Genomic DNA, 14827 nt, shown 5'->3' on the forward strand with positions numbered 1-14827 from the left:
TCGTGGTTTTTATTAAATTTTGCATTGAAGGTGAGATCAGGAAAATGATAGCATTGTGATCCGACCAGGTCATTGGTAATATTTCATTCACGGTAACTTCCGTGTTATTGGTGAAAATACTGTCTAAGGTGTGACCTGCTTTATGCGTGGGTCCAGCAACTCGTTGAATTAGATCAATTGTCTTAAATAGATCGGTGAGTTTAATAGTGTCTGGATCCTCTTCCACTTCTAAATGGAAGTTGAAATCACCTAGGATCGAGCATATTGTCCATTATAGAAATACAAGTATATTTTCAGTAAGTGATCACCTCCGTAATGTCCACAAGTCACAATATGTTTAATAGCAAATAAACACCTTGGGCCTTATTTCGATGTCAGTCAGAGTTGCCTCCAACCGACACGGTCGGGGTCCTGTGACCGACCGACCTCCGGTCCCGACACTGCAATTACAATGCAACCGCACATGGTACAGTTACAAACTCTTCCCTAACATTTTTCCTACCTCCCTCCATTATTCTGAACTAATTTATGCTGGTCTTAGAACTGTGCGCAACTTTACCACTGCTGACCAGTGCTAAAGTGCTTGTGCTGTCTCTCCTAAACATGGCAACATTGGCTTAACCTCAACTGGGATTTAATTTACATATAAATCCCTAGTAGACTGCACTGCATGTGCCCAGGAACTGTTAATTAAATGCTACTAGTGGGAAATAAGCAGTCATTGTGCCACCCATTCACATAGCCCTCTTACAATGGATCAGGCCTCCCATTGCAGAGCCGGTATGTGCAGTATTAAACTGCCATTTCGACCTGGCATGCCAACCCTCTTGCGGGGCCTAAACCTTCCCTTTTTACACATTTAAGTCACCTGTAAAGTAGGCACTGTCTAAAGCACAGGGCAGGGTGTCATGTATTTAAATGGCAGGACATGTACTTTTAAGTTTTACATATCATGGTAGTAAAAAAACAACAGTTTAGTTTTTCACTACTAAAAGGCCTATCTCTCCCATAGGATAACATTGAGATTACCTTATTACATCTTTTAAGTGCAATTCCCAATTGGTAGGAGATAGACTTTACAAGTTTGGGTCACCGAATTTACAATTTAAAATTACAACTCATGGTAAGTTGGCTTTTAAATTCAAGTTTAGCAAATTCCACTTTTAGAAAGTTGGAATTTCCTTAATTATCAGTATTATTATTACTTTAGCCATTTGGTGCCTGATGCCAGTTTCGGAATACATGTCTGGGGTGGCTGACAGCTAGCTTCCTGCATTCCCGCTAGACAGCCATACATAAAGGAAGGGTAGGTGAACCTGAGTGATCATCTGAATGTAGAGTAGGAGCATTCTGAGTAGGATGGGAGGGGGTAGTTGACACTTAAACCTGAAAGGGCTGTGTCCTGTCCCCACACAAAGGGTTGAATGCCCTCTGTAGTGAGTTTGGAGATGAAGCAGGAAGGGTGAACCTCTGTGCACTTCAAAACTTTCTTAAAGGACTGCCCCACTTCAAATGCTTCTTCATCCAGAATCCACGCATCCTCATCGGAATGGATGCATCTTCGCCTTTGCATGAGCTAGAACCAGCACATCCTCGTCGTTGCGTTCGAGCGTACCTGGTGCATCACCCTAGAAACCAGTGCATCCTCACAGTTTCGTGAAGTGGACCTGGCGCATCATCCTTGGAACCAGCACATCCTCGTCGTTACGTGGAGTGGAGCAGGCACATCGCCCTCGAAACCAGCGCATTGCCTGGAGAATCGAAGCATTGCTACTATGGGAGCAGCAACCCAGCATTGCATCCGGAACCAGTGACTTGCACTGGGAACCAACGCATCGCTGTAGTTGCAGGGAGAAAATTGACGCAATTCATCCACTGCATGGCTCTTCACAGACTCATTGTCGCATCTGCACCTCACATCCTCGTCGATGATGACACATCCTGGATCAAGATACTTTGGTTCGGCAGGTACAAGTGGGTACCTGTATCTGGCCAGCACTCCATTGTGGTCAGCCTGAACCATTGAATTTGCCCCGTTCTAGCACAACCAGATAACCCATTTAAGCACTTCTTGTTTTTAAGAGCTATTTTGACATTTATTCTTTAAAAATCGATATCTCGACTTCCACACTTTGGATTTATGTCATTTTGGTCTTGTGTTATTTCTTAAAATAGCATCTATTTTTCATACCTGGTGTGGGGTCTTTTTGTAGTGTTTTCTCTGTGCTATTGTTTGAAGTGTTGCACTAATACTTTACGCATTGCCTCTTAAGTTAAGCCTGACTGCTCTGTGCCAAGCTACCAGAGGGTGAGCACAGGATAATTTATGGTGTGTTGTGATTTACCCAGACTAGGATTGTGGTTCCTGCTCGGACACCTCTGCCACCCAGAAACCCAACTTCTAACAGAACAACATTGAATAAAAACACTTTCTAATAGAAGAAAGAAAGAATTAAAACTATGTTGTATTTTACCTTACAGAGATTTACTTAAGTTTTGGTGTAATCTCATTCGTATTCTTACATCATTCATGTTATGTTATGTTATGTTATTCCGTTTTATATAGCACGGCTAATACCCGTGGGTGTCCTGGTGCTGTAGAACAGAAAACTATCCTGAGTAAAGGTGGTGTAACAGGTATTAAGAGGTAAAGAGGTTGGTCTTGAGCGCCTTCCTGAATTCTAGGTGATTGGGTATATGTCTCAGGTATAGCAGTAGTGCATTCCAGGCAGTAGCGGCCTTTACCAGAAAGCTGCGTCTTCCCCAGTTGGCTTTGTTTACTTTGGGGACTACAACCAAATTAGCCTGAGAAGACCGCAAAGTTCTTTCAGGAGAATACCATCGGAAGGGCCTAAATAGGTGGAGAGGTCCATTCTTTTGAAGAGCTCTGTGAGTCATACATAACGCCTTGAACCGGATTCGTTTGTTTATTGGAAGCCAGTGTCGTTTTTTTATTTCGGCCGAGATCGAGGCATATTTAGGAATGCCTGATATAAGTCTTGCCGCCGCATTTTGCAGTAGCTGCAGCTTTTTCTGTAATCCTTCCTGCATGGTGATGTAGAGACTATTGCAATAGTCGAGTCTGGATAGGGCAAGGGCAGAGATGACCGTTCGATGTGATTCTTTGGGGAGCAGTGGGAGTATTTTCCTACATGATCTAAGAATGAAAGATGTGGAGGAGATAACTAAATTAACCTGGTCCTTGAACAAAAGTTTATCATCTATGATAATGCCCAGGTTGACTTTCCTACTGGGCGTGGGTAGTGAACCCATTGAGTCTGGCCACCAGGTAGGTGTCCAGAAACTAGGATCGTTTCCAAACAAGACTACCTCCGTTTTGTTGGAGTTAAGTTTGAGGCAATTTAGGGTCATCCAACTTCCCACTGCTGACATACACTCTTTAAAGTCATCCGCAACATTGGTAGGGGTCGCAGGTAGTAAGGATACCACTATCTGGGTATCATCTGCGTATGATGTGAGGTTGAATCCAAAAGATTCTACCAATGATGCCAGATGTTTAACATATACGTTAAAGAGAGTAGGACTGATGGAAGATCCCTCTGGCACCCCGCATGGCAGGGAGAAAGCTTTAGCAGTAAAGTCTCCCAGCAAGACCACCTGTGTTCATTCTGCTAGGAAAGACTTGATAAGGCTCCAAGCTTTGTCTTTGACTCCAATTTCTTGAAGCCGGTCCATCAATAAACCATGATGGACCGTGTCAAAGGCTGCAGACAGATCCAACATGATCATAACCGCCTTACCACCCTGGTCTAAAGTCTCTCTAATTTGTTCTGTTGATTTGACCAGCGCCGATTCGGTGCTATGTCCTGATCTGAATCCATACGGCGTAGGGTCTAATCCCTGGGGCTCATCAAAGAATCTGCTTAGTTGTGTGTTCATGATTTTCTCAATTAGTCTGGCAGGGAGAGGCAGCCTTGATATGGGCCTGAAGTTATTTGGGTCCAGAGGATCAAGCTGGTTTTTTTTTAATAGCAGTATAATAGAGGCTATTTTCCAGGTCCTCGGAAAGTAACCCTTGACAAATATAGAATTAAAAATAGATGTGAGGGTTTCCGTGACTGGTTCGGGGGCTAGCCTGAGTACTGAAAGGGGGCAGGGGTCCATCGGGGAGCCTGATCTAGTCGAATCTAGAAGTTTAAGAACCTCCACAGGGGAGGTGGGTGAGAAAGTCTTTAGCGTCCCGAAGTTATTAGAGGAGTCGTGTGAGTTTGGCGCCCCAAAAATGGTTGAATGGGTAAAGGTTGAAAAAATATTATCCACTTTTTCAAAGAAAAAGTTTGCTATTTTGTCGCACAATTCTTGGCTGGATTCGAACTGGGGGGTGGTAGGTTCAGCTAGGGATTTAACCGTTTTAAACAGTTCCTTGGAAGAGTTTCCTGCTTTTTTAATTTTGGCGGCAAAAAAGTCTTGTTTGGTTTTAAAGAGATGTTGTTTATACTGAGCTAAACAAATCTTATAGCGTTTTTTGTCCTGTGAGTCGTAGTTAATGCGCCATAGTCTTTCCAAACGTTTACACTCACGTTTCAGTTCTCTCAGGTCTTGAGAGTGCCATGGGGCGGATGGATGAACTCTGAAATTGCGGCGAGTTATCCTAGGGACCAATTGCGTACATGCTGAGTCCAACCACATGGAGTAGTCAGTGACTGCGGCCTCCAAATCCTCCGAAATAATGGGGAGAGATTTTTTCAGCAGATTGTTAAGGACATCGGCATTAACTTTTTTCCAGGAGCGATACTCCGTGTGGTTGGTCGTGGTTTGCATTGAAGGTGAGATCAGGAAAATGATAGCATTGTGATCCGACCAGGTCATTGGTAATATTTCATTCACGGTAACTTCCGTGTTATTGGTGAAAATACCGTCTAAGGTGTGACCTGCTTTATGCGTGGGTCCAGCAACTCGTTGAATTAGATCAATTGTCTTAAATAGATCGGTGAGTTTAATAGTGTCTGGATCCTCTTCCACTTCTAAATGGAAGTTGAAATCACCTAGGATCGAGCATATTGTCCATTATAGAAATACAAGTATATTTTCAGTAAGTGATCACCTCCGTAATGTCCACAAGTCACAATATGTTTAATAGCAAATAAACACCTTGGGCCTTATTTCGATGTCAGTCAGAGTTGCCTCCAACCGACACGGTCGGGGTCCTGTGACCGACCGACCTCTGGTCCCGACACTGTAATTACAATGCAACCGCACATGGTACAGTTACATACTCCCACTTCTCATCTGAGCTTGTGATACGGCAGTACACAGGCCATAGCACAAGCTCATGTAGAGAAATAGGAGATTGTGTTGATCCCTGCACCGCATGGTAGGCACCTCAAGATGCCTGCCACACCATTGCAGAGATCAACAGGGGGAACCATAGGTGCCCCCTCCACCCCCCACCTGGAGGCCGCAAGGAGAAGGTGACCCTGCTAGGGGCCCCCAAGCTCGCTTTCCAACAAGCTTTTCATGTTGGAAAGCCTAGCATGTAAAGCTTGTTAGAAACCGAGCATCTTACTCCCAGCGACAGAAACTACCTCCATTGGGATTACGGGTCAGTCTCCTTGAGCCTGTTGAAATTCAGCCGGAATTACCATCCGGTTCCAATTTTGACCTCCTAGATTGTAAGTAGGCGATCAAAAGTGAAACTGACGATGAGTGTCGGAAAGCCTCCGACCTGAGGTTGGCGGCTTTCCGGCACTCATCGTAATCGACCCCCTTTTATCTAAATAAGAAGAAATGGAGTGCTGTGTCTGCTCATCAGAAAATATCTAATCCATATAAAGGTAAATAGGGAGTCAGAAATCACTATAGGTATTCAGCTGTATACCTAGTTTCACCCATAAATGAACTTATGTCCTACATAGTCATGGTTCTCTCACATAATTGACACCTTGCTCAAGTTCACACAAACGTATGCAACAGTCGTCAGTACCTGAAAATCCAAATTAGATTGTAAATTAATTGAATTGTTGTATGAGCACACACAGTGACCTAACATGCAAATATTGCCAAAGTTCTCATGTACATTGACCAATATAGCAGCATCATGGACGCACACCTTATTCACCCAAGATGGCTGCCTGGGTGCGCATACTAGCTTAATTTCCACGTTCGCGCATAATCCTTATACTTCCTGGTTTAAGATACCCGGGTTACACCGGCTCATGACCATTGAGCCATTGAGCTCGTCCCTCGCTAACGGCATCCACCGATCGGTTGGACTGAGACGCAATTACCGTCCTGGAGGTAAGGGTCCGGTTTCTGTGCGCAGCCTTATTTTTAAAACCCCCCCTCCCCTCACAACTTCATCCAGTCCCTCTCATTCTTAATACCTTCACTTTCAGGTTTGGTTCCCCTCATTGGCGAGAACCGGCACTGCTCGTATCAACCCTTCCAGGTTACACCCCGCCATAATCTTGGTTAAAGGCTTTATCTAAGATAGGCACCCTTGCTACAAGCGCAGTTGTTGGCCATAACTTCCGACTTAGTTCCTAACGTCTACGCTACCTCCCCAATAGGTACCGCCTGGCATTCGGCGTTCACCACGGAAACCCTGGTTCCTGTAACCACGGGACCCTGCTCATCCTTCCCCCGGACCCTAGGATCAAGCCTGGGTTCATGGTATGTTATCGTGTTCTTTGCGCGCTAATTTTCACTCTCCTCTCCATCATCAACCTCACGCTAATTCTACCTCCCGTCTAGGTAACTGACGTTGGCTCATTGAAATCCATCTCTACCATTATTGTAATTCTGTCAGTATCGACTAGGTAAGACCAACGTCCTTATGTAACGCTTGCTCCTTAGTCGCCTTGTGTTTCAATTGACCCTTGACCCATTAATTACCCGGGCTCACTTCCTTTGACCCTTTTACCTAAGTGCGGGACGCGTCTCGGGCAGTCATGTAGCGGTACTTAATGCCTTCTCACCGTTATCCTTGGTTATCACGGGTTCTTGGCACCTTACCATCCTTGCAGGTTACGGAATCCATAATGTTAGTCCTCTGGTCCCTTGGCTTCTTAGCATTGATCGCTGTGCGCCACCTCCTTAAGCGTTTCTAAGCGTTTCTATTTTTTGATATGCTGAACAATCTCTAACTCTCCATTGTTTCTTGCTTCCTTCCCTCCTAAATTAATGTCACTATCCTTTGCTCAATTACATGTATTCTGTTTAGGCAATTATTGTTTGTCCTGACGATGATCCCTCTATTCTTGTAAACGGGATCGAAACGTCGTCGACCTTTGTAAACAACGTGTAAACTGACCAATTTTTCCCATACTAGTGCCGCGTTTGTGCATACTATCACGCTTGTTTTATTCTTTATAATTATAACAAGCCCTTTTTGTTTTGCCTAAAATGTTTTTGTTTTCTTGTGTCCCAATGCCACAAACTACCTCACCCTTATGTGTCTCGGTACATGATTGTACCCCACTTTGTATATACTGTGCTTTGTTAAATTAGAATAAAATTGATTAATTCCCTATCCGGCTGGATAGCTGAAATATAGATTTGATTCCATTCTATATTGATTTGACTTGAATTACTAATTACAAGGACCGTTGTTCATGTTAAAAATCGATACCCAAGGTCCTTGTGTACCTAAACTGGGTTCCCTTGTTTCTGTTAAAACGTATTCAACAAACCACAAGCAAAGAAGGCCCCCAGTAGAGTTGGTACCAAAGCCTACAGCAAAGCCAACTTGGAAGAGGCACTCATAAAAGTAAAAGACCAGAAACATGAAACAGGGCATGCCACAGCATCACCAAAGTGCAGAAAGAGAAACCCACCAGGAAGCCACACAACTCTTCCACATCAGAAAGCAAAGTAGATAGCCTGGAACACAGAAAAAAAAACTGATAGGGTCATGGTGAGACTCTCCTTCAGAGTGTAACCCACCTGAGAAGGAACACAGAAGTCTAGAAGGAGAATATTTTCTCAGATAAAAAGCCAAACTACACTTGTGCACCACACTACAAGGATGAGTGGACAAACTGTGAGAAACCATACGCTAAGCATCAGGGCTCTATCTAAGCCTACATGGTGAAGCTCAACCACAGCCCAACCTGCAATACCAGAAAGCAAAAATATTAGATGACCCAATAGACAGTTGCCTTTCATCATGACCTTCTATAACCAAGGAGAGGAGGCCTGGGAAGGAAGCCCTGGGCCAGCTAGCAAAGAGTACAAGTGAAGGGGCCTAAATCCCACCACCGCTTCCAACCAATGGTAAAGAGACAGTAGAACATCAAAAGACAGCATAAACAGACAGCTGCACCCAACAGTAGGAACCTTCATAACTGGAAGCCATTCAGTTCCCATCAAGCTCTGACAGGAACAGAACAACCAGAAGCTACACCCTGAACCTATATGACAAGAAGCAGAAAACAAATCCCAAACCCCAAGCCCAGCAAGGAGCACAAAGGGAGCCAGGTTGGTCAAAGATGGCAAATCTTGTTTGAACAAATCCAGAAAAAAAGATGAAGGACACAAGGGTCCCATGAGGAGAATCTAGGTAGGAAGAAAGAATCCCCCCAACTCTCCAGCCAGCCAGGATTGCCAGGGAAGCCATAGTGCAAACCTCAACTAAAGAGACCAAGAGTAAAGGACCAATGATTTGTGGGCCCAAAGATAGGGATCAGGTTGGCAAAACACAAAATCCAATTCCCAGGCCCAGCAGCGTACACAAGGTAAACCAGGGTAGATAGAGCTACTAAACCTAGTTATAGTGGACCCAATCAGAGGACCAAAGAATGAGGTCAAGAGAAGGATCCAGGTAGACAGAAGGAAATCTCCAAGCTCAGCAAGAAGCACAGAGGGAAGCCAAAGCAGCCAGAGTCAATGGACCATGCCAAAACTGATCAAGAAGAAAGGGCAGAAAAAGACAAAAAATATAAATTACCTCAGCACACAGATCCTCCCCCCCCCCCGAGACAAGGAAAGGGACAATCCAAACTGTTCCACAGCTGAGCAGATATCAGGCCTCAAATAAACGCCCTACAAGACAAGCAAAGAATTGTCTGTTTAAAGGACGCCCTAGACCAAGGCCAGCTACATGCTCATCATCACAGTACAAAAAAGCCCAGGAATAAGCTCAAGTTGGAGCCACCACCCAACTCAGGGATCTCAGGTGGTGCTGTCATATTTAAGGGAAAACTTTGAGGCAATCCATTAACGCCAAGAACGGGCATTCCAAGACTTGCGAGAATGATGCAAACAGAAGGTATAGCCCAGAAGAAGAGGACCATGGACTCCTCAAATGCCACAAATCCAGAAATCGTAAAAGAGGACTAGCATAGAATCAAGGAAGCTGATTCGGAACAAAAAAGCCCCAGAAGAGGCTGGTCCCCAGTTGCATAGCAAGAGCGCCATGGGCTCAAATACAAGCAAGGTAAATGTCCATATGCCCATCTGTTAGGTAAGAGAGTGAGTATCTAGTTCTTATTTTTTGGGTACTTCATTTAACTTCTCAAATGCAATGCAACATGTATTTAGCCACTGTACATTGATAGGAACCTGGATCTCAGGTACGTGTGAGTAGGTTGATGCATTTAAAAGACCAACATTTCAAATGAATTCAGAATATTAACTTTGCATATCTTTTCATACATCCTGAACATTTTCTATAAAAAATCTACTTATCTTCCTTTCATGGATACAATCCGATAGATTTCTATTGCACTCATTTAATTTTATTTCAAAATGCTCTTTAAATGGGAGAGCTTCAAAACTCTAATGTGCCATAACAAAACATACATTCAGTAGTTGAAACATTCTCACTTTTCATGTAAGGGGAAACATTCCACCCTGTCTTCCAGATGATGATGTGCTTTCTTTTTGACATAGTAGTTTCCATTGACTAACCTTTAAGCCTTTGTATGTTCATCATTTTTATTTTTAGTTCTCTTTGGAAAGACCCACTAGCCAATGATGATCTTCCGGGCTGCATATTTCGTGGCTCAGTGGTGGTGAAACCAGCTGCTGTGGAGTTTGGGGAAACCTCTGTCACGTTTGAGGATGGAACCCAAGAGGACTTTGACATAATCATCTTTGCAACGGGGTTCGGCATCTCGTTCCCTTTCATGGAGGAATCGTTCTTTACAATCAGCGACAGCACTGTTTCCCTTTACAAGAATATCTTCCTGCCGAACCTAGAGAACCCCACCCTTGCATTTATTGGTCTTATCCGGCCAATTGGATCGATATTGGTTGCTTCGGAAATGCAGACACGGTGGGCTACACGAGTCTTCAAAGGTAGGTGAAGAACATGACAGTGAGACATAGAGACAGAGGCTATCTTAAGTTACCTGTCACCCTGCACAGTGTACATTTGTTGTTCCCTCTTTTTTCTGACCATCATCTAGTCAGTCAATGGGTTTATGAGTGCTTCCCTAACAAAGGGGTATCGCAGGAGAATGCAAAAGTGGCCAGTGCGCACAAATGCTGTCTAGAGGCATCAACTGGAGATAGGTCAGTTCTGAGTGCATGTAGTACTATCCAGTATACTTTGTAAAAGTGGCTCTTCAACCTGAAAGAAAAATCTATGGATTAATAATTAAAGTTCTGAGTTCAAGCGTAGGTTCCCAAGATAAGAAACTGTGTGATTTGAAATATATGACTCCATAGTCTTGTACAAAAACAGTGTAGAAGAAATATCTAAAGTACAACAATATTGTAAATAAAAGTAAAGAAATAATAAAAAACTCTTAAACATTAAAACTAAGACAACATTACAACAATCATGAAGATCAAATTATCAAACACTGGAAAATTGGCATCATTATAAATAAAACACACAATTTGAATACGTGTATATTATCTACTGGCGGTCGCCAGTAGATAGTTATAGTTAGGACCGAGTTCCCATAGGAAATCTGAAAATTCTATTTTGAATAACTTTGGCGCTGGTTGACTTACCTTCGTGAAATTTTCAAAACTAATGGGGCGCTCCGCTCAGCTCCTACCCTGAAAGTCTTGGGGTGATTCGTCAAGCGGGGGCTGAGTAAAAAGGGGGGTCCCAAAACGTGTTTTCCCCATGCATTTTCCCATAGGACCTTTAGTCGAAGTTACAGCCGAACGGCTCTACAGAATTACTTGAAATTTGGCAAAGAGGTAGTCCTCAGGTCAGGCATGTGCCTTTTGCATATATGTAAAAGTACATAAATATCTATATGCGCGCACCGTGTGCACACCGTGCGCGCACCAAATGTCCGCGAGCGTAATTCTGATTGGTGGTTAGATGTCAGTCAACATTCCAATCGGTCGAAATCAGGAAGTGTCGGACGCCATTTTGTGTGTGACAGTGAAAAAGAAAGGTGGAGAACGTGAAAAGGGGGCAGGGTAGAGAGTTCCTGACCCCCCTGAAGGACCCCGAAGGGTGATAAAAACATTTTATTTTTTTTCAAAAAATTGCGGGGTGCACGCACCCCCCAGCCACCAGTTTGAGTTCTATAGGCAGAAGAGAGCTAAAAACACAAGTGGAGAATGTGAAAAGGGAGCAGGGTAGAGAGTCCCTGACCCCCTAGACCTTCTCAGGGGGTCCCTAAAGGACCTCGTAAATCAAAAACATCCATTTTGTTTAATAAAAAAAATTGCAGGTGCGCACACGGTGCATGCACGGTGCGCGCACCATGAAAAACCCTTAAAAAAAAAAACATTTTAAACTGTTTATAAGTCTATAGACGATATTAACTATGCTGTTCAACTTTATCCAAATTCAAAAAAAAAGAGCTGAGCCATTCCATATTACAGGATACAGTGAATCTATAACTATATACATAGGTAGCTTATTGTAAAAGAAATATATAAAAAATATAATAATACATACATAAATTAGCATTTATAAAACCTTACAAATCCACTAAAAAAACCATAGGTTTCACACACGTTATAGTTAGGAATTAGCATTTAAAAAACCTTGCATATTCACTGAAAAGACCATAGGTTTCACACATGTTATAGTTTTTACGAGTGAAATGTCCAGCTAACTATAACATGTGCGAAACCTATGGTTTTTTCAGTGAGTATATATATATATATATATATATACATATATATATATATATATATATACATATATATATTCACTTAAAAAACCATAGGTTTCACACACGTTATAGTTAGCTGGACATTTCTCTCGTAAAAAACCATTGAAATTCCCCCGTTATAGTTAGTACAGCTAAGTATAACTTGCGCGACCGCAATCCACTGCTGATGACATCACATATTACATCACTCATGACATGGTCAGTGACATCACTCATGACATCACTGATGACATCTCAAATGACATCACTGATGACGTCACTGCTGATGTCACCCAGTGAATATTTAATTTGCAACATTTTTTATAAATATAGGGAAAGGCCTGTTAAAGAATGAGTGGGTGTACAAGTGTGTAAAGGGATGATTTTCTGTGTTGCGTAACTGACTCGACAAGTGAGTCCTTTAACTGCATCTTACTTCAGACTAGTGCATAAACTGTATAAATGTTTTGTATGTGTCTGTGTGTTGGTGTATGAGTGGTGGCATGGTTTTGTGAATAGCCTTAGAAGTGTCTATATGGATTATTGATTGCTTGTCTCAGTATCTGTATGAGTTCCTGCGTGTTTGTGTGGGTAAAGTGTGTGTGAGTGTGTATAGATGAGTGAGTGTGTGATTCTATGACTGGATGTTATTTAAAGTGCATCTCTGAAGGACTGTATGGTTGAGTGAGTGTATGTATGGGTGTGTTATGGTTTGAATGTATATCTCAGTGGTATATTTGTGACTAACTAAATATGAAAAAGGCATTATATATGTGTGTAAGAGTATATAAGTGGCTAGATGTGAGAGTGTGTGATTGTGACAGTGACTGTATGGATGAATATGTACTTGTGTCAATGATTCTAATAGAGCATAAGAATATGATACTATTTTTGTGAGTGAGTGAACTTGAGTGTGTATAACTGCATAGGTGAGTAAATGGCAGTGTGATTATTTGTATGAATGTCTAGGTGTGAGAGTACCTCTATGGATGATTGTTAGTTTGTGAGTGTCTATATAGTTGTATGTATAAATTCATATGATCACTTTTTTATGGTCTGAATGTAACTATGAGTGACTGTACAGGTGAGTGTGTGGAGGTGAATGAAGACCTAAAAGTAAATTTTTGGGTATGCAGTTATTAGTATTGCATTATTTATGGATTTGACAATGGAACTGTGTAATTTTCAGTTGGTATTTCAAAGGTTTTATAAGAGTGTGAGAAGATGTGGTAATTTATCACATTGATGTCTTCAACAGTGACATCATCAGTGATGTCATTTGAGATGTCATCAGTGATGTCATGAGTGATGTCACTGACCATGTCATGAGTGATGTAATGTGACGTCATCAGCAGTGGATTGCGGTCGCGCAAGTTATAGTTAGCTGTACTAACTATAACGGGGGAATTTTAATGGTTTTTTACGAGAGAAATGTCCAGCTAACTATAACGTGTGTGAAACCTATGGTTTTTTAAGTGAATTTGCAAGGTTTTTTAAATGCTAATTCCTAACTATAACGTGTGTGAAACCTATGGTTTTTTCAGTGAATTTGTATGGTTTTTTAAATGCTAATTTTTGAATTATTAAATTATATAAATTAAAAAAAAAAATCCTATGTATTCATTTATATATTATCTGTATCCTTTTATTTTTTTTATTTTTTTTTTACTTTCAATTAGGATAAAGTTGAACAGTATATTTAATTTTTTCTATTAATTTTTCTCCACTTTTTTTTTTTTTTATAAATTCTTGGGGTGCGCGCTCAGAGCGCGCACCTCGTACGTTTTCGTAAGTTTTTTATGAATACCGTCGTACGTTATTTACGTACGCATACATACGTTTTAGTGCGCGCTGGGAGCGCGCACCCAGTACGCATGCGTGCATACGTACGCATGCGTGCGTGCGTCGTACGCGCTCCACGCGGTTCACTTCCGCATACGCTTAAATTACGCGCGTTTACGTTCGCGTATACGCGTGTGCTCCGCATGCGCGTTACGTACGCGCATATGACGTATGCGCTTGCGCTCCTACGCGTTCGCGCATGCGTAATCACAAGGTGCGCGCTCGGAGCTTGCACAGTGCGCGCACCTCGGGTTATGTGCTTAATAAAACAACACTTCTAATTGGTTTTCATTACTTTCAGTTTCTGATTGTTTCAACACCACACCCAATCCCCTCATGGCAAGTCATGTGATCATGAACCATCACTTTTGATTGGTTTGAAGTACTTTCAGTTCCAGATTCTTCCCAAACCACACCTACTCCTCTCATTATTAGTTCTGATTCCATTGGAGAAGGAGCTATTCTCTTGTTGAGAGACAAAGGCTGAACAGCAACCATCTTCAGACAGTGACCAGGACACTCTTGAGAGGCAGAGGAACAGGAAGCAGAAAGACAGCTTTATATGGCAGTTTTTTACTTTCCCAGAGGGACAAAAAAAGGTGAATGCACCGAAAGTTACTTGTGTACTTTGTCAAAAAGTCTTGTCACGTGGGAATCCTAACAAGAAGTATTCTTTTAGCATTCACACTATGTTGAGGCATGTTGACGAAATGCATCCGGTGACTTTTCGTCGAGCTTCTGGAGCAAACCCTCCACCTGCTCAGCCGACGACATCTGCAGCAGCTCAGCCGAGCACATCTTCGGCAGCTCAGGCTAGCACTTCTACTGCGATGGTGCCTTCACCTTTTTCTACACCTCTTGTTGGACCACCTTGTTTGGCGAGGTTGTCCACACGCTGCACTGATTGCGGTCGACTTATTTCTGTGGGTGAGACCAGTCTTGATCTCATTCAG

At 42.4% G+C, this 14827-nt stretch overlaps 1 protein-coding gene across 3 annotated transcripts in view; it reads left to right on the forward strand.

The window, feature by feature from the left end:
• Positions 1-14827, forward strand: part of LOC146833819 (dimethylaniline monooxygenase [N-oxide-forming] 2-like) — a 230324-nt gene that overhangs the window by 128992 nt on the left and 86505 nt on the right. For all 3 annotated transcript variants that reach the window (XM_085601709.1, XM_085601711.1, XM_085601710.1), the window contains one exon: positions 9908-10260. In XM_085601709.1, the coding sequence (XP_085457835.1) occupies positions 9908-10260 (353 nt within the window). The remainder of the gene's footprint in view (positions 1-9907; positions 10261-14827) is intronic.

The sequence above is a fragment of the Triturus cristatus genome, chromosome 4_2, assembly GCF_964204655.1.
Source record: "Triturus cristatus chromosome 4_2, aTriCri1.1, whole genome shotgun sequence".
Taxonomy (NCBI): domain Eukaryota; kingdom Metazoa; phylum Chordata; class Amphibia; order Caudata; family Salamandridae; genus Triturus; species Triturus cristatus.